At 46.0% G+C, this 24,201-nt stretch overlaps 2 protein-coding genes across 3 annotated transcripts in view; both read right to left on the bottom strand.

The window, feature by feature from the left end:
* The window catches only part of LOC119161313 (uncharacterized), a 10,052-nt gene extending 6,930 nt beyond the window's left edge, over nt 1-3,122 (bottom strand). The window contains exon 1 of the mRNA XM_037413719.2: nt 2,883-3,122. Within this exon, the coding sequence (XP_037269616.2) occupies nt 2,883-3,015 (133 nt within the window). The 5' untranslated portion in view covers nt 3,016-3,122. The remainder of the gene's footprint in view (nt 1-2,882) is intronic.
* A 13,797-nt stretch (nt 3,123-16,919) lies between these two features.
* Nucleotides 16,920-24,201, bottom strand: part of LOC119161312 (uncharacterized) — a 43,335-nt gene continuing 36,053 nt past the window's right edge. For both annotated transcript variants that reach the window (XM_037413718.2, XM_075879500.1), the window contains exon 5: nt 16,920-17,816. In XM_037413718.2, the coding sequence (XP_037269615.2) occupies nt 17,674-17,816 (143 nt within the window). In that variant the 3' untranslated portion in view covers nt 16,920-17,673. The remainder of the gene's footprint in view (nt 17,817-24,201) is intronic.

The raw sequence follows: 24,201 nt of genomic DNA on the forward strand, positions 1-24,201 counted from the left end.
TACACATAGTGAACTACAGGCCGACACTTCAGCGACCAGAAGGAGTAATCCTTCTGGTTAGGTGTTCTTTCCCTCACTTCATACCACAATGCAACACAATGGTTCTACGTGCACTCCCGAGCGGCGGTATTGTACCGTCGGCCACACGTTCCGAGTGTCCCGTTTCAATCCGTGAGTACTGTACACGGGTGCCTGGCATTTTACCTTCATGGAAGTGCGGCCGCCGAGGTCATGATTCGATCCCGCGATCTTTAGGTAAGCAATCGAGCACCATTACAACAAGACAAGAGCGGGGGGTAAGCATGGCAATAAATGGGCCAGCTTGGCTCACGATTGATTTGATGTGCAGCAGCTCTAGATAATGAGCTGACCACACCAAAAAGAGCACCCTGTCTTCTTTGCTTGGTCTGTTATAAGCTCCACTCAGTCTTGGGCAGTAACTAGTTAGTGGTAACACGTTACCAGTAACTAGTTACTTTTTTCAGTTACCTGTTTCAGTACTCTTGTGTTATAACCAAACTGTAATCCTGTTATTTTTTTACATAGTAACAGTAAACGCTATTACATTTACATTTATCCAACAGCAAGAGGCCGATATGTTACACGCATTGCACTTTTTCGAACTCTTTACCTTACCCTCTCCGCCCCTCAACTTTCCGATATGGCTCAGCATGCACAACAGGAAAAGTTGTCTCTGAACTAAAAGTCGACACTGCAGCAAACAGTCTTCCAAGTTAACTTGTAAACCAAATTTAGATTAACCATGCTGTGGCTGAACAGCTTGATATGGGTGCGCTTTCAAGAAGCGGACAGGGAAAAGACAGGACACGCACTGTGCAAATTCCAGCTTGTTCATCAGAAAGAGCCAAAAGTAATATATACGCTGAAGCACGTGACAGAGGGTGTGCGCATTACAAGTGAATGATCACTCAAAAAAGAACTATCCTTGTCATACAGAACCAACCAGCCCATCTAAGTGCCTTGACAAGCTTGCTGAATTCACGCCCCCCCCCCCTTTTCGGGCGGGGGGGGGGGGCACAAATAATCACTTGAGCTTCTAGCCGTGTTCTTGGTGTGCGGGCATAGATGTCTTCGTCCGAGGCGCCGAGCTAATTCTGTTTTACATGTAGCTAGAAAACAGCAGCGCAAAATGTCTGAACGTTCCATGAACTAGCGAAGCAACTTAAGTGATATTAAAATTAAAGATACACGTTTTGCCTCTCATATATACAGGCGGAATCCCGAGTATCCAATAGGAACAGCAAGAGAAATGATAAAAATTAGCAGTGTTATCAGTCCATTAGTCCCAAACGTGTCCTCACAAACTTTCGGTAGTGGGCTGCGCTTGCTCTTGCAAACCGATGCGTCGTGGCTCATGAACCACGTCTCTTGCAGACTGATCCACCCCCCCCCCTCCATTTTGTTAATGATCTAGTGTGTTCAACAAGCTGTTTTTAAGAACGCGTTACATGACTGTTTTCACCGCCCTTTCCTCATCGTTCTTGTAGATGATCCCGCACTGATCGTCCCCAGGTGTGTGCTATATGGGCGTACGTGTCCGAGTTTCGCAAACGCTTGGCCCGAGGTGAACCGGGGCTCTAAAACGGTTTGCATGTGTGCGCACCCAAGATGCAGGAGGGGGGACGCAAAGTAAGCCCCATACCACCTTTATCCAGTGGCCATACCTCTGTATTGCTTTAATATGGAGGGGGGCGTGACAACGACCACTCACCCTCCCCCTTCTGAAGGGCAACCCTGTGCACGCAAATTGATTTGGCATTTATTCAATTATTTTACACGGCAACGACGTTATTTTTCATGGCAATTGTAACAAGTTACTTTTGGAAACTAGGTAACTGTAACAGGGTTACTTTTTGGGCTTCGGTAACTGAAACACTTATTACTGGTAACGTGCCCATCACTGACTGCTAATTTGCCAAACGATATTCAATTGCGTTCTGCTGCTGAGTGCAAGGGCGCCGGTTTGATTACCAGCAGACTACCGACGGAATGGTGGGTCATGACGTTCGTATGCTAAAAAGAGCTCAAGATGTAAAAGCCAGAGATTTAAAGCGTGTGACAACACAAATGACAAGCTTACTCAGTGTCACGCTCGTAAGCGAACTGCGACAGGACGCGCACGCGCTGGTATTTATTCGTAACGTTCCGCCATCACCTAAACGTAGAGCGTCGCGAGTTCAAATTCGGGCATCGTTGCTTTTCATATTACGCGAACTTAAGTGAAGTAGTGGTCAGAAATTTCAAGTCTTTATTATTAATGATTATTTTCCTTTTTATCGAAACGCGAGAAATTTTGAAGTGCATTTAGACGTTATGGCATAGGCTGCGACGCTGATTACGTTTACCGTGTCAACATACGAGAGAAGAACGGGAACCAAGATCGAGTGAACAGTCTAAAAACCGCAGGCAGTGTTTTCGATACCTCCACGTTAATGACGTTCATTTGCTTTAATTGGCGTCATAACACTACTAATTAATCTACAAAGAACAAAGTTGCAATACTCTGAATCAATACTGGAATGTCGAAGTCATTTAGACAGCCCCCTTTGGCGTAGTTTAAGAAGTCATTTTCACGCTACTTCTTTCAACTTCACAAACGTCGAGATTGAAGTTAGCATGCACTGAAGTGCAAACCCTAATGGCTGTCAGTTTCTTCGTTCTTCCGTTGCTAATCACCGTGAGGGGGGGGGGGGGGGGGCAACACTACCAGGCTTGAATTCACAAACTGCACAGTCATTTGCCGGCCCAATGAAAAAAGGAATTGCTACAAGCTACTCGTTTTCCCACGATTCCTGACCTCGGAAACAAGGTTTGCGAGAGACGCAAGTAAGCACGCTACTGTGAAAAAAAATTTAGCTTACCCCAAAGCAAATCCTGAACATTCTCGTCAACGCTGAAGCATGAAAGAGACCTCCCCGAATCTGCACGGGCAGCTGCATGACGAGCCTTAGGTTCGGATGTGTTAGGCATAGTTCCTTCTATGGCACCTTCCATGGCACCCGATCGTCGTTTTCCTGCGCACAGACGCTATCGTAATTACACTGAGCGGCAACGCGAGACCGGAAGCATTCAATATATCTGAAACAGGCGTTGTGCACTACAGCACATGCGCGTTACGTGACTCGCAGTTATTCACTATCAGCGCGTCCTCTTTCTTTCTTTTACGTCATCGCTGGGCTGTTACGTCATCAGCTTTTTAGGGGTCTCCTCGTTTTTAAGGCACCTTGATATCATCTGGGGTTTTACGCCGCAAACCCAAGATACCTCGTCGCGCTGGTCTAGTGGCTAAGGTACTCGGCTGCTAACCCGCAGATCACTGGATCTAATCCCGGCCGTGGCGGCCTTATTTTCGATGGAGGAAAAACTGCCTGAGGCCAGTGTGCTTTGATTTAGGTGCACGTTGAAGAACCCCAGGTGGTCGAAATTTCCGAAGACCTACCCTACGACGTTTCTTATAATTGTATGGTGCTTTTGGGACGTTAAAAAAATTTCTTCATATGATTTCCGTCGTCAAGCAATGCATGAGGGCTTGTCTCCGCCATGCATTGCTTTGGGGGAGACAACCCCAAGGCCAGGCGAAGGCCAGGCGATGGCCGAGAGCAGAAAAGGGCTAGAATAGATGGTGGTGAACGGCTGAACTTCTCTATTTCAGCAGTCATTTTAATCTATTCTGTATGCTAGAAAAACGGTGTTTGACAAAATCTATTATTTCGTCGTTTATTTGAACCATCTCGCATTGCGGGTCCTGTGGTCGAATTTCTTATGTTTCGAAAAATTATACCATCTCCCGCTAAAGCGAACCATGTGTGAATGCAAAGCAGAGGGGAGACTGTGTAACTTATTGAGAAAACGAATGAGTATGTATAGAGAACAGAAGAGAGCGAGACGTTTTGTACGTGGTGGGACCGCCCCTGTACGAAGCCTTACTGATGAGCCTTCGTTCGATGTGCACGTGGATGGCCGCGCATTCGAGGACATTTCTAAAGAGGCATTGCACGAGTTTGTGCCCTTCGATGGACACGTTCGCGACTTGGCCTTTGATTTCGTCTTGCATGTTGTCGTGCGTGAGACGTCGAATGCTCGTTTATGGCAGACGTGGCGCGATGAGCCGTTCTTCGACCGAATTCAACTCGGGCAGGTTCTCGGGTTTCACCGGGTAGCGGTATAGCCATTGGTCACGCTCATAACGGGCACTTTGCCCGACGTTCACGCTACCTTGCAAGTCCAGCGCAGCATGAATTCACCGCGGTTACCGTCGTTGTTGCGCGCCGGTCTGACCTCTTGCCACATCACGCTGGCGGCTGCGTTCCGGTGTTGTTCGTTCTGGATTCTGCCAACCTTGGTCAGGTTGTTAATGAACCAAAGCCGGTCGCACACACTGCAGCTGTGGCTGAAGCTCTGGTCGAGGAAATATCGCTCTAACCACGCGTTTGCGCTATCGGTCCCGGGTCGCAGCAGTTGCTTGAAGCATTTCGTTGCCTTCGCCGCCGACTCATGTTGCCTCGTCGCTTCTGCATCCGCCGCTCGACGTTCGCGCTTCGATTCGGCTTGGCACTTGCGCCGCCTCGATATTCTAGAGGAGAGCGAGTGGGAAGGGACTGGCGCGGGAGAGATGAACAAAACCCCCGGCTTAAGCTGCTTCGCATCTAAAAGACCAGCTTACTTTCTGCTTTCAACGTGTATTACAAATGAGCGCGAACACAAAGCGTGAGCCACGCTCTTAATTTGACGCAGGCTTCCTAAAGCCAGCGTCAAATTTAGCGCGCGCGCCGACCATGATCACACGCCGCTACTGACGACAGCCTGAGCGCGTACACTCCGCGCCGACGCATCGAAGCCAACGGCGCTAATATCACCTGGGCGCCTCAAATATTCCCGAGGGGGGCGCTGTGTCTCGCTCCGCCAGCTAATCCGAAATTTCGTCGATCAGGCGCGATCTCGCGCATACCATATTGATAAAAACTGCGAGACCGCATATGCTTGTGTACGCACTGTGTTTTAGCCCCTCAGTTCGCATTGTAACAATAAACCGCACGAAGGTCGCTTTGTTTGCTGCAGCAGTCACGTTTTCTTCCACATGGCATTCTCTAGATTTAAGACAGATAGTCGGCTCTAAGTGAGTCAACTGCTATCCTTACTTCGTATATAATCCTCAAAAAATTTGCTATTGCCTGAATTAGTGCTTATTTGCAGTGGTACCGAATTTTCTTCCTAAATTTTCTAGTCTTACGACACCCTCCCACAGACCCGCGATACGCGACGCATGTTGTTTAAGGCACCATTGTGCGGAATAAATGTTTCATCAAGCAGTTAGCGCTGGTCCCCCATTCTTTTGCTTCTCGTTTTTATTGTATTGCCCATTATGTATGTATATTTTGTGCTGGAAACTGTGCTGGTATTGTTGTGGAAGTACCATACTGACGAGTTGCTCACCATGTGACGTTGTGTTTGGTGTGTTATTACATACGGGGTAATAAAGTTTGGTTGTATCTATGGGTAGGACACCTATACAAGAAAACTTCAAAGACAGTGCGTTCTTCGCCTTCTTCCACTAATCACGCGTGTACATTGGTTATGTATGGGGGTGATTGCGTTGACTGGCTATAATTGGATCCTCGTGTAAAGAAAATCGTTCAGCAGCTGTGAGCATAACAAGTAAACATGTCTGCTGCAAAGATGCATCTCAAGAGCTTGCTATACTAGAGTTCGATGATGGTAAAAGCACAGCGTGCAAAATCTGCATGTAAGTCATATACACTGCAATAAATAGAGAGTGATAATAGCTGAGCGGCTCAGCGGGCCAGCGTGCCCAGTGAACGAGCTAAGACACCAACAGCGCATGCATGGCTCGTGGCGATAACCAGCGCTTGGACGGAATGAGCCACGCACTCACCCATATCGACGCAGCGGGTGACAGGAGAGGTGAACTGCGCGTGTGCAGTCCGCTGAGAAATCCGGTGGGTTTACGGAGCGAGCTGCTAAGCCGCTCATTTCATCTCTTCAGCGAAGCGTGTGCAGCGGACTTGCTTGCGAGCGTATTCAGGATGGCAGCCCATAGAATAAAGAACCAATTGGCAACCCCCCTCACAAGTGGCGGCGATACTTTACCGGCGACACCCCCAAGTGCGGCTTAAGCTCGACTACGAGTAAAAAAAAAGCCCCTACGATGTTTCGTGATAGAGGATGACCTAGTCAACTTAAGAAAAATGACAGCGGCGAAACCTTTTGGTGACGATTGACATAAACTGGATTGAAGTGATGAAAAATTTGAAACATGTGCTCGGCTGGGAGCTCACACTCAGAGGCCTGAAAGAACGCGTCAGCTTCTTAACTGGTTACAAGAGACAAGAAGACACCAGAAATTTAAAAATTAAGTACCCTTCTCTGGACCAAAATAAAGTTTTAATCACCGTCATCGTCATTGTCATCAGTAAATGGTGTGCGATATATCATAGATTGATTTGTGGTGTTTAACGTCCCAAAACCACGCTATGATTATGAGAGACGCTGTAGTGGAGGGCTCCGGAAATTTTGACCACCTGGGGTTCTTTAACGTGCACCCAAATCTGAGCACATGGGCCTACAACATTTCCGCCTCCATCGGAAATGCAGCCGCCGCAGCCGGGATTCGATCCCGCGACCTGCGGGTCAGCAGCCGAGTACCTTAGCCACTAGACCACCGCGGCGGGGCGCGATATATCATAGAATGGAAGGCTCGTGTTTGTGTTACGACTTTATCGAATAGTCTTTCTATGATACGTGATATGTGTACAAAACCTGCCTCACTGAATTAGCTCATTTGCCTAAATTTGCAGGAATCTTAGGCCTTCAAAGCATGAATTTACAGTTTTTGACTATGCGCCAAACGCATGAATTTGAGCTGTGGCAGAAGGTGCTCATGATTGAAGTAAGAAAAGTAGCCAATGAAGAGAAGCGGCTTGATCTGGAGGAGCACAAGCTGGGGCTTGCTGAAAGGCAACACGAATTTCAGGTGACCAATCGCCAACAGGAACACCTGCCATGGACTTGGTGAAGTGGGCGGAGCAGGCAATCGAAAATCTCAGTAACGAAATAGGTGGCCTAGCAAGAAGAACTCCGGGAGGCACATCAATAGAGAAAGCATTGGTGTGTTACAGACTTTATTGCTTCAATAAGCAAGCACAAAAAATAACGGGTGTTTAAGTACATTTCCAAGCACCATCGTTCTTGGTCAAAGTAGAGCCAGACCTGTGCACCATATAGGCAAGTGTTACAGTTTGCCAGCAATGCACTCGCTTTATACATCCTTTCTACTACATGACAAAAATCTTTTGGTTGTTTTTTTAACTACAAATGAAAACAATCTCAGCAATCTTGCGAAAAACCTCATTACACGACCTGCCTCACGCTGTTCATTGCTTTGTTAAAGGCGCATTGCTCTGGTGTCAGTGATGCGCCGCCCTAAGGTTTCAGCAGTAGTGGCCGCAGTGGGTAAGCAGGGTCCCCGTAAAGGCAGTATAGTAGTGGCCCTGCACGAGCTTTTCGAGCTTCGCGTAAGCCTGGCTATTGCCAAAGTTGCCTGAAAAAAAGTAAAATAAAAGACTTTTTTAGCACTACTGCTCCTGCTGATCAAACATTTGGTACAAGTTTGTTAGTAAATATAAGAGAAGCAACAAAATAGGCAAGATGCCCTGGCAGGCGTTCAGTGCGCCTGCTTATTTAACGTAATTTTATTTTCCCATCTTCCGAGATAGATGTTGATCATGTATCAGCTTTAATCTCATGAATAGAATTGAAAACAGAAAGGCCCACAAAGAAAACACAGAACACACCAAAGAATAATGTGCCCACATAGGTACATTTAAAACACGTTATTTCAATACACAGTGTGAAGTCTTTCGTCAAAGAATTTAAATCTAGTTTATCTTATTGTTCGACGTGATCTTCTTACGTGAACGTGGAGGAAAATGTGATTTTCAGGCATATGACATGCTCTTTACTTACCAGCACCATGCTTGCTACCTGGATAACATCCATCCAGCCGGCAAATGATGTCCTTCGGGCACATCGTAGAGTTTCATACAATAATAACTAGAGAGAATTCTGGCACTCCGGTCATGTACTTTCATGGAAATTATGGGAAGTACAGACTTCGGATTGGATCGCGCTAGCCAGCGAATTGTCTACGGGTCTTTTTCTACAGTTTCAGTTTCGTTCATAGGGTAGAGTGGGAAGTGGGGTGGGTAAAAAGGACTGATGCTGCGCCTTTGTTGTTCAAAGAAGCTGAAAACTGCTAGGCCTTTGAATTTACTGCCCCGCTTGAGCTGTAAGTAGTTTTTTACAGTTTAAGCGAAGCGTCGTCCACTCACCGCTGCGCATAGATGTAGCTTCCCATGCTAGTGCAGGATATTACATCGAGTTCGCGTTTATTGTTAGTGCGTCTTGCCAAAACTCGTTTAAGTTAACTGCAAAACGGTGGCAACGCGAAGTAGGTGCACTGCCACGCTCTTCCGACTCAACTTCACAACAAAACGAGAGGTGCGTTGGGGGAAGACCACTAGAACAGATGCACCTGGCAACGCAGCAGACGAAACGTTCAGCGTTTCTCACTTCATACTGTTCTATTATTTCCATAAATAGGTATTGTATACTTTCGAGGACGAAACAAGATTGATCTTTTAAATATTGTAAAGAATATTTCATTAATTTTTGATGCCAAATTTGGAACACAATGGCAGATCAATGCATACCCTGGTGGTTAAATTTGTCCAGGTTTCATTTCTACTGCCTAGTCACAAAAAACATTTTCAATAAAGTTTGCATAAAGAAATGAAGCACGTTTCGTGTAGACATAACTTCATATCTCTTTATTTTACAAACAGAAAACAAGCGTCGCTAATCTTAAGAACGTGATCCTTCCGAAGCAGATCCGAAGCCTGTACTTTCCATAATTCCCAGGGGGGTACAAGCACCGCTGACGGAGCCCGCGTAGACACTAGCGCCAGATTCCCCTCTAGGTATTATTGTATGAAATTCTATGGCCCCATTATTGCCTGGTATTTCGAGGCATGGAACCTTTTGTGCTCACTAAAGTACAGCTCCTGTTGTCTTGTAGGTCGGCATATAGCCCGTGCTGTGCCATCATTGGAGCCCCAACAGTTAGTTAGTTGGGCTCCTTTAGTGTAAATGGCCTGAAAGAAATAATAATGACAGACAGAGCCGCTCGTCATGGTGGAGGGGTGATTATTGCCATTAGGAAAGAATTTCGTCCTTCCGTCATAGTCTACGAATCGCCCCTTGAAATTACGTGGGTTGCTGCACGTTTGGGGCATGTACTGTGCGCCATAGGCGTGTGCTACAGACCTCCCGATAGTGGCCCAGAGTTCATTGAACACCTTGTAGCGTCATCATCATCGCCATTCATCATCATCGTCATTTTTCTAGCCACCGCGCTGCGCCTCTCGTGCAGCTCATGCGACAGCTCGAGGCGCGAGAGGTGGAGATCGAGCTCACGGCCTGGCGGTTTGGACATGGCAGCCGCCGCCGCTCCGCTTCGGCAATCGCCTTAGATAATAAAGTGGCGAGAGAACGACACGACCACGTTGGCCGCTGTCCCGTCTTCCTCTCTCTCTACAGCCTGAATGATTTCATTGATCATGTCTTAAACAAGCACCCAAACTCTGTTGCGATTCTTGGAGGGGACTTCAATTACCCCTACATAGACTGGTCCTCTTCCACTGTTAGTTGTGCTAGCCGTCGTCAGAAAGCCTTAACTTCATAAACCTAGCACATTTGCACAACATGTCCCAGCTCGTGACGGAACCAACACGCGGAAACAACATATTGGACCTCATACTCACTAACCAACCCAATGATGCACTTACTGATGTCCTGGACGAAATCAGCGATCACCGTGCCGTACATTGCTCCTTATCTATCCCACTGCCCGATAAAAGCATAACGGGCAAGCACATACTCAACTATGCACGCACCAATGTCGAGAAAATTAATCATATGCTGGAAGAGTTTACATTCCACTTCGAAGCCAGCTTTGCAAACTGCACTGCAAATGAAAATTGGATTAAATTTCGTGACATAACAAAAACGAATCGGAGATAGTTGCGTACCAGAAATGGCTATTAGATCAACCAAAAACAATCCACGGTTCACACAGGGTGTGAAGAGAAGTCTTAATAAAAAGAAGCGTGCATTTAGGAAGGCGTCTCGGACAAAATCGACATTAGACTGGGATAACTATAGGAATGTATCAAGAAAAACCGAAGCCATCATTAAAGAAGCCAACCATAAATTTTTCAATTGCACACTGCCTAAACTCCTCAAAACTGACCCTAAAAATTCTAGCAAGTGGTAAACCCTAAAAACACTGACTCTCCGACCTTGCTAGACGGTGAGCATGGCGATTCTCCGTCAGCTGAAGAAACTGCTGAAGTATTCAGCGATCAGTTTGCATCGGTATTTTCAAATGAGCTTCCATTAGATTCCCTCGACCTACCAGAGACCGTCTATCATGATATCTTTCTCCCAATAGAAAACACCGAAAATGGCGTAGCACGTACCATTGAGCGACTTGAGTACAAGACGAGTCCAGAGCCCGATAGCATTAGCTCCAAACTTCTGAAATTAACCGCTCAGAAATCATCGTACCTATTGAAACTAATGTTTCAGCAGTCACTGAACACAGGTTGCGTCCCAGATGATTGGAAGTCAGCATTAGTGGTACCTGTATTCAAATCTGGGTTCAAATCATGTGCTAATAATTACCGGCCAATCTCTCTTACTTCTATTCCATGCAAAATACTCGAGCATATTCTGTTTGCGCATATCGTATCTCACCTCAATAAAAATAACTTACTAATAGATAACCATCATGGCTTCCGCAACAACCGCTCGTGCGAAACTCAGCTATTCGAATTGGTAACTGACCTTAATGATTCCTGAATAACTCCCGCTACACTGACGCGGCTTTTATAGATTTTGCTAAAGCGTTTCACCACGTGCAACACAAAAGGTTGATGACTAAAATCTCTAATCTACATCTAGACGATAAAACAACCCAGTGGATAAGCGATTTTCTTACTAACAGGGTCCAGTCAGTTAAACTTAACAACGTTATCTCTACTCCCAGACCCGTCAAATCCGGGGTACCCCAGGGATCCGTACTAGGCCCTCCGTTGTAGTTTATATTAATGATATCGGATCCAATATTAACTCTTCACTGCGCCTCTTTGCAGACGATTGCGTAATTTATAAGGCAGTTACCGAACCAAACGACGTAAACATCTTGCAGTCCGACTTGACAAAATTATCCGTATGGTGCCGTTTATGGCAAATGGAAACAAATGTAAACAAAACCAAACACGCACGTTTTTCATCCGTTGCACATCCTTCGCCCAATGAGTATGTCATAAACAACTTGGCAATTCAGACCGTTCCATCTAATAAATATCTCGGTATCTTATTCCACTTTCATATAACCTGGACTAGCCACGTAGAATACATTACCGGGAAAGCACTACGGAAACTTGGTCTTCTTAAGCGCCGCCTGAAACTTGCAAAGATACCAAACTTCCCGCATACGATACTGTTATTCGGCCAATCCTCGAATATGCTTCCATAGTATGGCACCCCCACACAGCAACCCTTACTGATACGCTCGAAACTGTCCAAAACAAAGCCGCGCGATTTATTTTGTCATGTTATTCCCGCTATTAAAGTGTCATTCATTAGCAAAAATTGAATCTCCCCCCTCTTGCCATGCGCAGGGAATACTTCCGCTTATCTTTCTTCCACAAATTATACCACAGTGATTCGCCGTTCCGCCGTACGTTCATTCACTCCGCTTTGTACATTTCCGCACGCGTCGACCATTATCATAAAATTGAACCTATATTTTTCCGCACAAAAAAAAAACACCAATACTCACCCCTTGTCTTAGCGATAACCAAGTGGAACACTCTGCCTGCCAGCATTGTAACGCATACACAGCAATCATCTTTTCAGTCTGCATTATTTGCATTCCTTGAATGTGTTGGACAATCTTGGGCATTGCTGTACAACGTGTCGTGCAGCTTTTTCAATGTGCTCGCTTGTGAAAACCTTGCCGTGTTATTTCTTGCTTATCTTGGTTGACAGACTGTGTATCCTGCGCATGTTTTCTTGTCTTCTTTTCTTGTTAAAAAATTGCTGCTGTCACTGATTACTGTATGAAACCCCCCTTATGTAATGCCTTAGAGGCCCTTAAGGTATATAAATAAATAAACAGGTACACTAAAACCTCCAAAATGCAACTTCTATTTCGCTCTTATTCCTTCTTACCTTCGAAAAGTTCTCCAGCGTGTCGATGGTGAGCCGGCTGTGGTGATTTACGTCGTCCAAAAGGTGGAAGAACTTCTCATCGATATGTCTGAAGACCTCTGCCGTCAACGATGATATGGTCGAGCTACGTCGGCCGAAGAAGTCCTCAAGATCTTTCAGTCTGTTCGGATACGTCAGCCGCCAAAGGATAATACAAAGTGCTTATTCTCCGCGGATCGACACTCTTTGACCAGTCACAACTGTTTCGGGAATGCGCAAGGTGACCCTAAGCTTCCGCATGTCCTCTTTTTCGAAACGGAAATATGTTCAAAACATGTCGTCGTCCATTGCGTCGACGTTGAGCAGACCACGGGAGGAAAGTGGATCCCGTCTTCTCTCGTTTAACACCACGAATACTAGAAGATCTTCCATCTCCGACCACTTCAGCTCAGAGAGAAGCAACGGGTCACCTAATATAGTTCGTGGCATAGCGCTAAAGGCAAGAGACCACCTATACTGTCGCTGGTAGCACGTGAAAGGCACACGGTTCAACAACGGTGCTGCTAAAAACCCAGATACTCAATCGCTTGGTTTGGCTTCACCCTAACACTTTCGTCGGCGACACCCTCTCCCCCGTTCTTTTTTTTTTTTTGGAGAAGGGGGGACGTCGAGCAGTCCGTCATGCATTCAAATCACTGATGGCAAGTCGCATAAGAAAAACGAGGATTTGTTTCTACTAAACACCTGCGACCTATTAAAATGCATTTTGCAATATTATTTTTGCAGTGACTTCACCTTTGTTCCGCAGGTATCGCAACAAAGTTTCTGGTCAATCGACAGTAATTTACACTGCTTCAACCTTGATGAACGAGTGGCGTAGCAATGCGATCCACCGAAGCGAGCGGGGCATCGCTCCGCTATCACTCTGTTATCGAGTCGCGCTCCGCTGCCCTCTCCGCTCGCCTGCTCGCTAGTAAACCAGCTATAACTGAGTGCGCCGACCGGTTGTGCCCTCGTGATTTCCGACGACAACGTAGCTCTGACCTACTGGACTTGCCCTACGCCATCTCCTGACGCCGACAAGAGCTCTCGCAAGTGGTGCCCCGTCCTCGGACTTTTGTGGCCATGCTTCCATCTTTCCTATCTCTTCTATCCCCTCATATGTCCTCGCTTGCTGTCCCAGCTCATCTCTCTCTATACCATTAATCCTATCCTTTTAAACCTTCATCACCCCATCCCTTGTGAGCTACTGTTGAGGTGTCGAACCCTGATGCAGACAGTTATGGGGCTCACTTTTCTCTTCTTTTCCCTCCTATAACCACTTCTCTCTCCCACACGTTTAAATGCTCATGTATACCCTATAAAGTGGGCGGGAAGATAACTCCGCTATAGCTCAGTGGTAGAGCATCTGACGCGTTATCGCAAGTTCGGTCCCTGCCGGTGAAGTTATCCTTCTGTCCACTTTTTTTTATTTGCATTCAAATCATTTTTTAATTACACCCCTATGCTTTTTGGTATAATTGTCTGTTCGTTTTCACTATTATGGTGTTTAAAAAAGAAAATGCGCCCATATATTCACACTTTCCTTCATTTCAAATGTGTATCTCTGAAAAAGAAATGGCGAGCCAATCAAAACATTGTGGCTACTTCGAATTAGGATGAAACACTCGTTACGGCTCTTAGGTCACTACTAAACGAAGCTCACAAACAATGCTACTATTGTGGCGACCACTCAATGATTGCTGCTGCAACCACCGTTGCTCTTCAGCGATGATGCGCAACAAAACTGTCTTTAAGGTCAGCCACATCAGCTGGTATTGAGCATAACTAATTTCCAAATTTGCAGACTGGCGTTAGGGTGATCGCACAACTGCATTTGTGGCCTGTATGCTTTTTTAATAACTCATCCCTCTGTCAAAAGAACATTTCGGTGAGTACGTTGATGATGATGGTATGGGGGGGGGGGGGTTAATGTCCCAAAACTACCATATGAATATGAGACACCGTAGTGGAGGGCTCCGGAAATTTCGACCACCTGGGGTTCTTTAAAGGGGTACTGACCCAAACTTTCGAGGCCGAGATAGCCTGCGGGGTCAATTCTCGTGAACATTCGTATATCATCTGCAAGATATTAACAGCGAGTATAGCTGGGAAGGAATTTTTAATTTAGAAGTTTGCGTGAGCGACCAACTCCATAGCGCTATAGACACCCTCGGAGGTGACCTCGAGGTGACCCCCTACTTCCTTCACGTCACGACGCTGCGTTAAAAAAAAGTTATGGTGACGTCATAGCCGCCATTTTTGTTTTGTCGCATTAGTTCCCGAAGTCTATATTTCTCGGTGGCTGGTTGCGAGTGCGTGGCCATGGCTCACGCTTAGAAAGTTTTGTGTTTGGCGACATTCCAGTGAAGTTTTATATTCGAAAGTAATTCTTGATGCAGACCGTGCAGAAAGCGTCACAGTTCTGTGTACTGACGTGGTCAAACGGTGCACATGCTAGGTGGCGAAATTTTTTATTTGATTGATTGATATGTGGGGTTTAACGTCCCGAAACCATTATATGATTATAAGAGACGCCGTAGTGGAGGCCTCCGGAAATTTCGACCCCCTGGGGTTCTTTAACACGCACCGAAATCTGAGCACACAGGCCCACAACATTTCTGCCTCCATCGGAAATGAAGCCGCCGCAGCCGGGATTCGATTCCGCGACCTGCGGATCAGCAGCCGAGTACCTTAGCCACTAGACCACCACGGCGGGTCGTGGCGAAAGTTGCACCCAGTTTTTGGAACTCTCTCAAACCGAAACTCAAACTGATTGATAATGGGCCTGTAATTAATTGTCTATCACGTGCTGCAGCAAACAATGTGTTGTGCCATGACTAACAGCCCTACGGCATCGCATTGCAGCATAAAAATGCGAGGCCAATTTTTTTGTGTCAGTACCCCTTTACCGTGCACCCAAATCTGAGCACAAGGGCCTACAGCATTCATGCCTCCATCAAAAATGCAGCTGCCGCTGCCGGGATTTCATACGTCGATCTGCGGGTCAGCAGCCGAGTACCTTAGCCACTAGACCACCACGTCGGGGCTGAGTGCGTTGACCACAAACAAACGCTAACTAGGTACCACCGCATAGAGTACGAGGAAAGAGGTGTGGATTCAAGCATGCATGCGAAAGTATCCCAAGCTTTGTTGAGCATTTCGACAGTGCATGCCAAACTGTAATTGTAAACTACGGTAAATAATCAAAACGCGCAATGCTTTAAGTGGTATGATGCCTATCACAAATTCAATCTATCGCAAACATCAGTTTGTGCGAGGGTGACACTGTAACAAAAGAAGAAAGAAGAGGGCAGGCACAATCTAAAGCAAGAACCGGGTAATATGTGTCGAAAAAACTAATCCCTGTGAATTAGTTGCTTATAATGCCTGCAGTAAGCAGGCTACTTCTGATTCCTGTGTTTCTACCCCAATATATAACATATTGGCATATAACTAGGAAACTTTTTAAGGTGCGAAAGAAGAGCACGGACTAAAGAAAAGAGCTACGCAATCTCACATTTGCACATGATTTTAGGAGCTTCCTCCTTTTGCTGAGGAGTTGTCTCTCGTCGTTGCGCTGGTGTGGACACTAGTGCTCATTGCTCGCGCTAGAGGTGTAGCTGTGCTCTTCGTTTCAAGAGCACTCACCAGATGGCGCGCCGCCGCTCAGGCGACGCTCGCTCCACTCTCGGCACGTGCTCTAGTTTAGTAGAAGACTGCTAGGTGGCCACGCCTGTATATGGTGGCCGCGACAACTTGCTCTTTCGCCGGACATCACCTAATGCGCGTCAATACCACTACTCACTATAAACACCGCAGAAGCCAAGGTGGCGGTGTGGAGGGCTCGCCATCGGAACCCTCGTCGAACTCTCCACTACATGCTGTAATACAAGATCATCTGGCTTTGTACTTTACAGACCACAAAGCCAATATACTGAGAAGGAAACGTTCCTCCAAGATTATGTGATTCGCAAACAAGCTCTTGAACAAAATGATATATACTGCATCAGCATGTAAATATCTGTGTATAGTACATTAATATGTAAATAATAAACATTGTGTAAATAACGTGTATATACAGTCACACCACAAGAGCTCTCGTGTCCCATCTTTAATGACGACTGAGCATTTGTACAGAAGACCTCACGATTTACCGGATTTAACTTCTGGAGCAAGCTCCTTCATCATCATTCATTTCGTGGATATGCGGGAATTTTTTTTTCTGTTAGCCCGATGCATCTCACTTCACATGCTCTCCATCGAGCGCACCTGGCTTTATTAGATCCTTCTCCTCCTTCCGTCGTCAGCCTCAGTAGGTTGGCGTTTATGAATTCGCACCCCGCCTGAAATGTGGCCGCCCTGACAGGTGATCGAACACGTCCTCGAGGTTAGAAAATCACAACCTCATAGTCAGTAAGCTGCCACAGCGGGTTTAGTTTTTACGGAGTGTGGTGCAAGAAGTACACACTGGCGTTCCATGAACATTTTTCGAGAACCGTTCAATATGTCCTGCTTGGCGAAACTACCAATGAATATTGCAGTAAATTTGAGAGACATCAATATTTTCATTTCAGAGGTTTATTACTTTATTTGAATGTTTTGCACAACCCGCTGAATTCATATTGAAGAGCTCAAAAACAACACTACACTTTCCATCGAGTCCTCTTATTGTATAGTAATTTTTGGTATAATCTGAAGTTGGGCTTTGTATAAATTTAAAGCCAAAATGAACAAGGACATACTTATTTAGAAAGTAGGAATGTCATGTTACATCCAAGAAACATTTCAACATTCCAAGAAACATTTACTACAGTCAGAAAATCCCACATATTCACGGCTATACCCATGGTAGCAGAAACATCGTAGCATCAGTTTCCCGATGCATTTGTCACTCAGAATTGGTGTTGAACGCTCTGAAAACAGGCAGTCTGCCCCAACTTGGGGAAAGTCACCGTTACAACAAATTTATTTTTTAATTTCGGCACTCGCCACGTTTACTATCAATAATATTTTGCCCACCTAATAGCACGCGCGCTCATTGTGCCTCGACACTACTGGCCGCGTAGCGCTAAGTATAACAAATTGCGCGCAAGGTAGTAATTGTTGTCGTGGGCCAAAAATTATGTACCTAAATGCGCGTTTGTGAAGTATTCATTTTCACAAGGACGAGTTGTCGCAGATTAGGTTTAATCGGTAGAACAGGTCGGGGAAAAAAAAGAAAATTGGTACACTCTGATTACATAACATTTTTATGTATAGAAGTATAAGTAAAGATTTAAAATCGCATAAATAAAGATTTAAAATAAAAGTCCAAGTTTAAAACATGCAATCAGCAGTATAATTGGTTACGTGATGGTTCCTCTTTGCAGCCATATCACCACTTAGGTCAGTTTGAAGAAGCCCTGGTCGGCGTTGCTGCTCAAATATATTGGTAGAGCCGGGGCCTCCTGTTTGTGGTCCTGAAAAGACAAGACTATATGTACCTCGAATGGCTTTGTGCTCAAAACTCGTGGGGAGTCACAACGAAAATGTGGTTACTTGCGCGCGATCGAAATAGCGAAGTAAACTTAGCGCTGTTTCCCAACATGATGGCAATAAATGTTCGCCTGTAGATGCGTTTCGTCGACTTTAACGTTAAGTGAAAGCACTTCCATTACTAGCCTTATACCTAGAATATCCAAGAAGAGGTGACCGCGCCAACGGTGCGCACCACAAAGCTGCCTATTTACTTAAACAATGCACCTAAACACGTTTTGAGAATTTTCGTCTAGTATGTGTGGTAACCACATAATTTTGCATGTTAACATGACAAGCAACACTTTACCAGCATTTCATAGTTGCATAGAACGTGAACCATTACATTTTTTATCTGTAACTGCTTTCCTAAACTATGGCACTGTCCAACCGCAGCGTCCAATATATCGGTAGGATAACACAAGCCGATTTTACCGGCCGCAGGCCACTGCCCCATAGGTCGGCAAAAACTGTGGAGCTCGGTCAGACTCACTCATGAAATATATTTTGCGCTTTGAGTCTGACTCACTGAGACTCGTATCAAGCCGCGAGTCTGAGTCCGCTTGAAGAAAGTTTTTGTGAGTGTGAATCCAAGTTGGTGCGGATTGGGATAATTTTATGAGTCTGAGTCCGAGTGAGCCCTGACTCACCAAAAGTTTCCTGAACCGGACGCACTTGGATCCACACTCGCTAAAACTATTTTCGACCGGACTCGGACTCATGACTTGATCGGAGTCTCAGAGTTCCAGCGAGTTGACTATGAGTCCGTCAGCCTCGAATTAGATTGTTCAATCAAGCTTCCAAGGCTTTGAGCACCAGTAATCAGTGTTCTTCTTGGCACCTTTTGACATATTACTTTGGAATACGAGGTGTGGGTGAGAACAAATGATTAAGAAGATTCTTCTAAGAAATGATAAAATAAAATGTATTTATCAAGAATTTCCTTGGAACAGTTCACCGAGTGGAATTCAAGGCAGCCTCCGTTGTTATTCCTGCCTGTGATCAATAAATACTCATAGTGTATGAACGACACTGCTTTGAAGAAAGTGTCAGTAGATTTCAGTATAAACGTGAATCCAAGTAAGGCTGATAGTAATGCTGAAGATGAATTGATAGGAGTTGGAGTGCCCATGGGCTTCGCAACTCAACTAACCAGATTCGCAATACACAAAACAGTTTCTTCTGGTAGTTTTCTGGTAGTTAGTTTCTTCTGGTAGATTTTAACATGTCGAAGGCATTAAATATCAGGGTCCACGCTTCCCCTATTTGTTTGTACAACGCTTCAGCAAACATTTGTTTGTGAAGATGACTTGTCAAGAACCATTCTGCTTTTGAGTGACACGTGCCCGCCGATCCACTGCGCAGAGGACGAAATGGAATTCAAGAGAGCTCTTGTTAGCGTCTATCTGATGTGCATTCCAACGTTTAACTCAAATTACTGGCCGTATAGGGCAAGCATATATTCTTCGATGAATGCGATGTATATATACATAGAGAGAGAGAGAGAGAGAGAGAGAGAGAGAGAGAGAGAGAGAGCAAAAGTACAATTGCTTCCTGTTTGGTTCCCAGCCCACATGGGACGCATTGAGGGAGCCCCGCCTAATCTCAACAAGTGAGTCCACATAGCTCTGCGAGGAGTAGTAAACCGCGTAGCAATCGGAGGGCGCGGCGCTGATGTTTTGGAGAACCGTCACCCTCCCATCTCGTATAACGAACTAACAAAATATTTTTACCTGGCGCAGAGACAATACCCTCCCCCACAAAGAAAGCTAAGTAGGCCTCAGGCTCTGACACTTCAGCTTCTTTGGGTCGGGCGTACCCTAAGTCCACGCTAATTAGAAGTTTTTAGTTTGTCTGGTCCACCGCTACACGCAAAATGCTTAGCGTGTACTGGAATACCGGGCGTGAACTGTGCATGCGTGCGCCTGCAAAACAAGGCCGCGCCGCTGAAAGCGATTGCCGTCCACACGGAGGAAGTAAAGGTAGGAGAGGCCCTGATGTCACTCGTTGTGAAGCCGCCATGAAGCCGGAAGTTAGCCATATTGACTGGGCAAATTATCTTCTCTTGTTTACATCCGAATGTAAAGCAGAAGGCACGACTCTCTCTCCAGCTTGGAAAACAAGTGAGCTGCGCAGCGCGCGTGTTGTGACGATCCGAAACTAATGTAACGGGGCTCAACGCTCTGGGCCAGCGCGACACCTTCGGCAGAATCATTTTGTCGGATTATTAACAGTGAGTAATAGCTCACCGACAACGAAGCAAGTACAAGAGAACACGCGCTATATGCACTGACAATGGCGAGTGTTTTCACGTCATTAATTCAACAACTATACAGACAACACGATCAGTCGTGCGCCTTCTACGGTTACATTCCGCCATGCGTCCGACGCAGCGTCCGGCCACTGTGTCCGTGTTCCGCATGAAACTCGAAGCCGTCAGCATTCGGCGACCGTGGTGACTTTGAGCACGGTGCAAGTGACACTTCAACTCGGTTGCTGTTGCGCTGAGATTACATGCAATGCTGGGGCAGAGTATACGAAGCAGAACTGAAAAGGTGTTTTAATACGCACATGCAAGTTTTTACCGTACACACACAACACGAAACTACGTATGTGCACATGGTCATCATTGCGTCTTGTTGGGCTGAACAGCATCGTCCATTGTCACAAGCAGGAGCACTGCCCAACCGTCACTGACCTGCAAGGCGTTCGTCGTCGTTCCGCTTCGTCATGGTGCCCAATGCAATTTCACTGAACACTAATTGTTTCATCCGCGTCATCTGCCGCACAACCAATGGATATGCACTCGTTCTACGCAATGTGGAAACCCCGTTATCGACAAAAGAATTTGTAAACGTTGCTAAGAGTACAGTAACTGCCAGAACACTGTGTAACCAATAACGTGACGCAGAGCACGGATATTGTCTGCCACGGCTCAGCCCGAGACCTGGGGAGGCACACATGCCACCGCCAGCCGCGGCCGCTCACTGCTAGACCAGCTCTACTGTGCAACACGTAACCATAGCACCGCAGCCATTGTGCCCAGTGAATATGGCCGCCATGATGTCATTTCCTTCACACATTTCACTTCGCGTGCCGGCATGGAGGAAGGAAAAACTGAGAAAAGTATCTATCCTCTCCCAATGCATTGCGAAAAGTGCGCATGTGGTGGAAGTGACGTCAAATTTGTGGGACAAACAAACCGGTATAGGGCAAACAAAACAGCAGACGCTCTGCGGCGTACTCTCAGTGCTGGTTCACTTCTGCGCAGACTTATAGCTCCGGTGTTTACTTAACGCGTATTGTATGGTTTGCATGCAGTAAAATATTGCGAGCACAGCTTTCCAAGACTGTTCGTGCGTGGCAGGCCCCAGCGCAGCATGCTGAAGTACTTCGTAGAGCGTTTTTGTGCAACAGCACAGAAAGCACCGGCACGTGTCGTAATCAAAATCATTCAGCCCCTGCATCATCGTATTCGAACTCACCCAGCAGCGACTTGCGCGCTCTGCTCGACGTAAGGCCTTTTTTTTCTTAGCCAGATTTCCTGATTTACGGGCCGATTAGCAGTTGCTTGCTCGTATGCAGTGGCAGTGTGGCAATACACAATTTTTAGAGCTTGCTTCGTAGCTATTCTGTGCAACGCCAGCCTATTACTTGACGTACTTCACGTCGGTAAGAAGGCACTACTGTATTGTATACGCGATCGTGTACGTAAAGTGTCTAATTCCAGTGCGCACACCATACAACACATACAAATTTAGTCCGATAACTATAGAAAAAGTTTATTGTCTCTCCGTATGAACGACACAGCTTCTAAAAACGCGACACAATGTCCACAATACTAAAAACGAAAGTTCGCGTGTGTTCTCAGTTGGCACGATAAGTAAGAACCAACGAAGCGTACAGCTGAAAGCTCCGCATGCATATACCTTGCATTATTGATCAACAGTGAAGCGAAAATACGTGAAAAGTCCCACCAGGTACATCCGAAGGTGCACGCAATTCGCACCGAGTATACACTACAGCTGAGCATCGCACATCCTTCGTAAAAAAACACGCAAAAGAAGCAGTACTCGTGAAATGACTCACTGCTGGCGCCACTTCTAAGGCTGCTGCGGCGGCTGCTTGCCAGAAATCGCGAAGTGTTTATCTGCTTTTCCGCTAGAAGGTAATGCGGCTGTTTGCGATGCGGCGGCTTCATGAATATGACGTCATGGCCTCTCCTACATTTTTTTCCTTCCTCCATGCGCTTCGGCTGGGCATGCTTTCTCCTATCTTTCCTTCATCTGTGGCCGTCCATTTCGAATCTATCGAGTGGCCGTCGCGCATTCTGTAGCTCGCTAGCTTCGAATAGATGTTTTTGTTTACTAAAATATCATGGCCTTAACCTTCGACAGCAAAGTATTTGTGTCGATATCGGCAATGTTTTCGAGAGATTTACTCATATAATCAATGCTTTAGGCTTAGTCAATAACGCTCCCGGAATCTCGGAGGTAGTGAAATACGTGTTTCTTAGTTGTCTTATTTTTTCTATAGATGGAACCACTTGACGTAGTGGCAGCTACGGAGTACGTTATTTGGTGATACGCCCGCTCTTTGTGTTACCGGAATACCGGACAGGCTAAAAACTTACATTGAACAAAATTTATCCCGAAATACAACCAGCATGTAGCGCGTAGACAGGATAACGACTGGTCATTAAGGGTTACTAACTGGATTCCTAGAGAAGGCAAGCGCGTTAGGGGGAGATAGAAGGTTAGATGGGTAGATGAGATTAAGAAGTTCGCGGGTATAAATTGGCAGCAGCAAGCACAGTACCGAGGTAACTGGCGGAACATGGGAGAGGCCTTCGTCCGGCAGTGGACGTAGACAGGCTGATGATGATGATGATGATGACAACCGACAAATATGTTTTTTCTGCGATGATTTAGCTAACTTGGAACATATGCTCTGGTGGTGCCCCGTGTTACGATGTGGGCAAGTCATCACGCCGTCTAAATGGGAGGGCGCTATTACAAGCTCCTGGCTCGAACAACAGTTATGGGAAGTCTAAAGGGCCTGTGACGAAGCAGAGAGAACTGGTCTTTCTATTCCGGCGTAGGAGTGGCCTGCAAAGTGCTAAAGCGCGTTCCGAAGGACCAAATAATGTTCATACATCTATCCATCCTGTACAGCGAGCCTATAAAACATTGAACAGATCATATGTAAGTTTTATATGTCTGTGAAAACGAAAAGCTATCCAAGAGTAGCAAAACGATGGTGCAGACGGGAAAGAAGTATCCATAAATAGCTTTCAATAACTACAGTCAATTGTCAACGAAACGAAATTGCATTAGGAGAACGTGCACCATGGTCTAGCATATTGAGTACTAATATTTTATAGGCTACTCCAAACAGCAAGAGCCATTGTCAAGACATGTATAACCATTGAAATCACTCCGATTAAGTTATCCATAAAAGCAGCAGCATGAACAAGCTGCAATAGAAGGGCTCTGCGCATGCGCGCGGCGTGCGCTGGTTCCGAAGGCTGATACCATGAGTGGTCTATTTTGATCATTAAATCTCACTCTCCATTGAGCAGCGCATATCAATCGAAACTCATGATTGGTGTCTCTATAAATTGCCGAGCCCCTTCTTCAGAGTCAACTTGCATTGTCTTATATGCCGTTTTCACGATATCCAAATGCGTTTATATGCACTGCGCATGCACCCAGCTACTGGCGGCTCATGTCACAATTTAATTGAACAGACTAGCTGTATGTGCAGAGATTTGCTGTATGTATACTTCTATTCATCTCCTCTGCCACCGATGGAGGCGCTGTGAACGACGCTCCCGTGACGCCAATGGGAGGGAGGATTTCGGCCTTGCATCTGCTAGGCTTTAAAATTAGAAAAAAAGGAGTATTTTCGTCGTTATGGTTCGCTCGCGTTGCATTGCGCTCCTGTACTACTAACGGCATTTTAACGCGATAGTGCTGTAGAGCTTCTTTCGCGGAAATTCCGACGATGGCATCGTTGGTTCTGAGGGAAAGACCATCTTGTCAGGGACCGAAAAATTGAGAAAGGTGCAAATAGTGTAATAAGGTTGACTTATTTGATGAAGTCGTAACGAAGGAAGATCGTACGGTAAAACAGTGCAAGGCTGGCAACGGCGGCACAGGCTCTCGCGTAACCACCGCACGGGTACTTTTACGTCCTCTTTAGTTGGTGCCACGGAGCAAGAATACTTTAGGTGAGCGAACGCCGGGACTATCCGGTACCCGATAGTGTTCTGCTTCGCAATGAGCCCGAGAGATGGCGCTACTAACTTTGCATCGGCTGTTCTTCTCC

This window comes from Rhipicephalus microplus, chromosome X (genome assembly GCF_043290135.1).
Source record: "Rhipicephalus microplus isolate Deutch F79 chromosome X, USDA_Rmic, whole genome shotgun sequence".
Classification (NCBI taxonomy): Eukaryota; Metazoa; Arthropoda; class Arachnida; order Ixodida; family Ixodidae; genus Rhipicephalus; species Rhipicephalus microplus.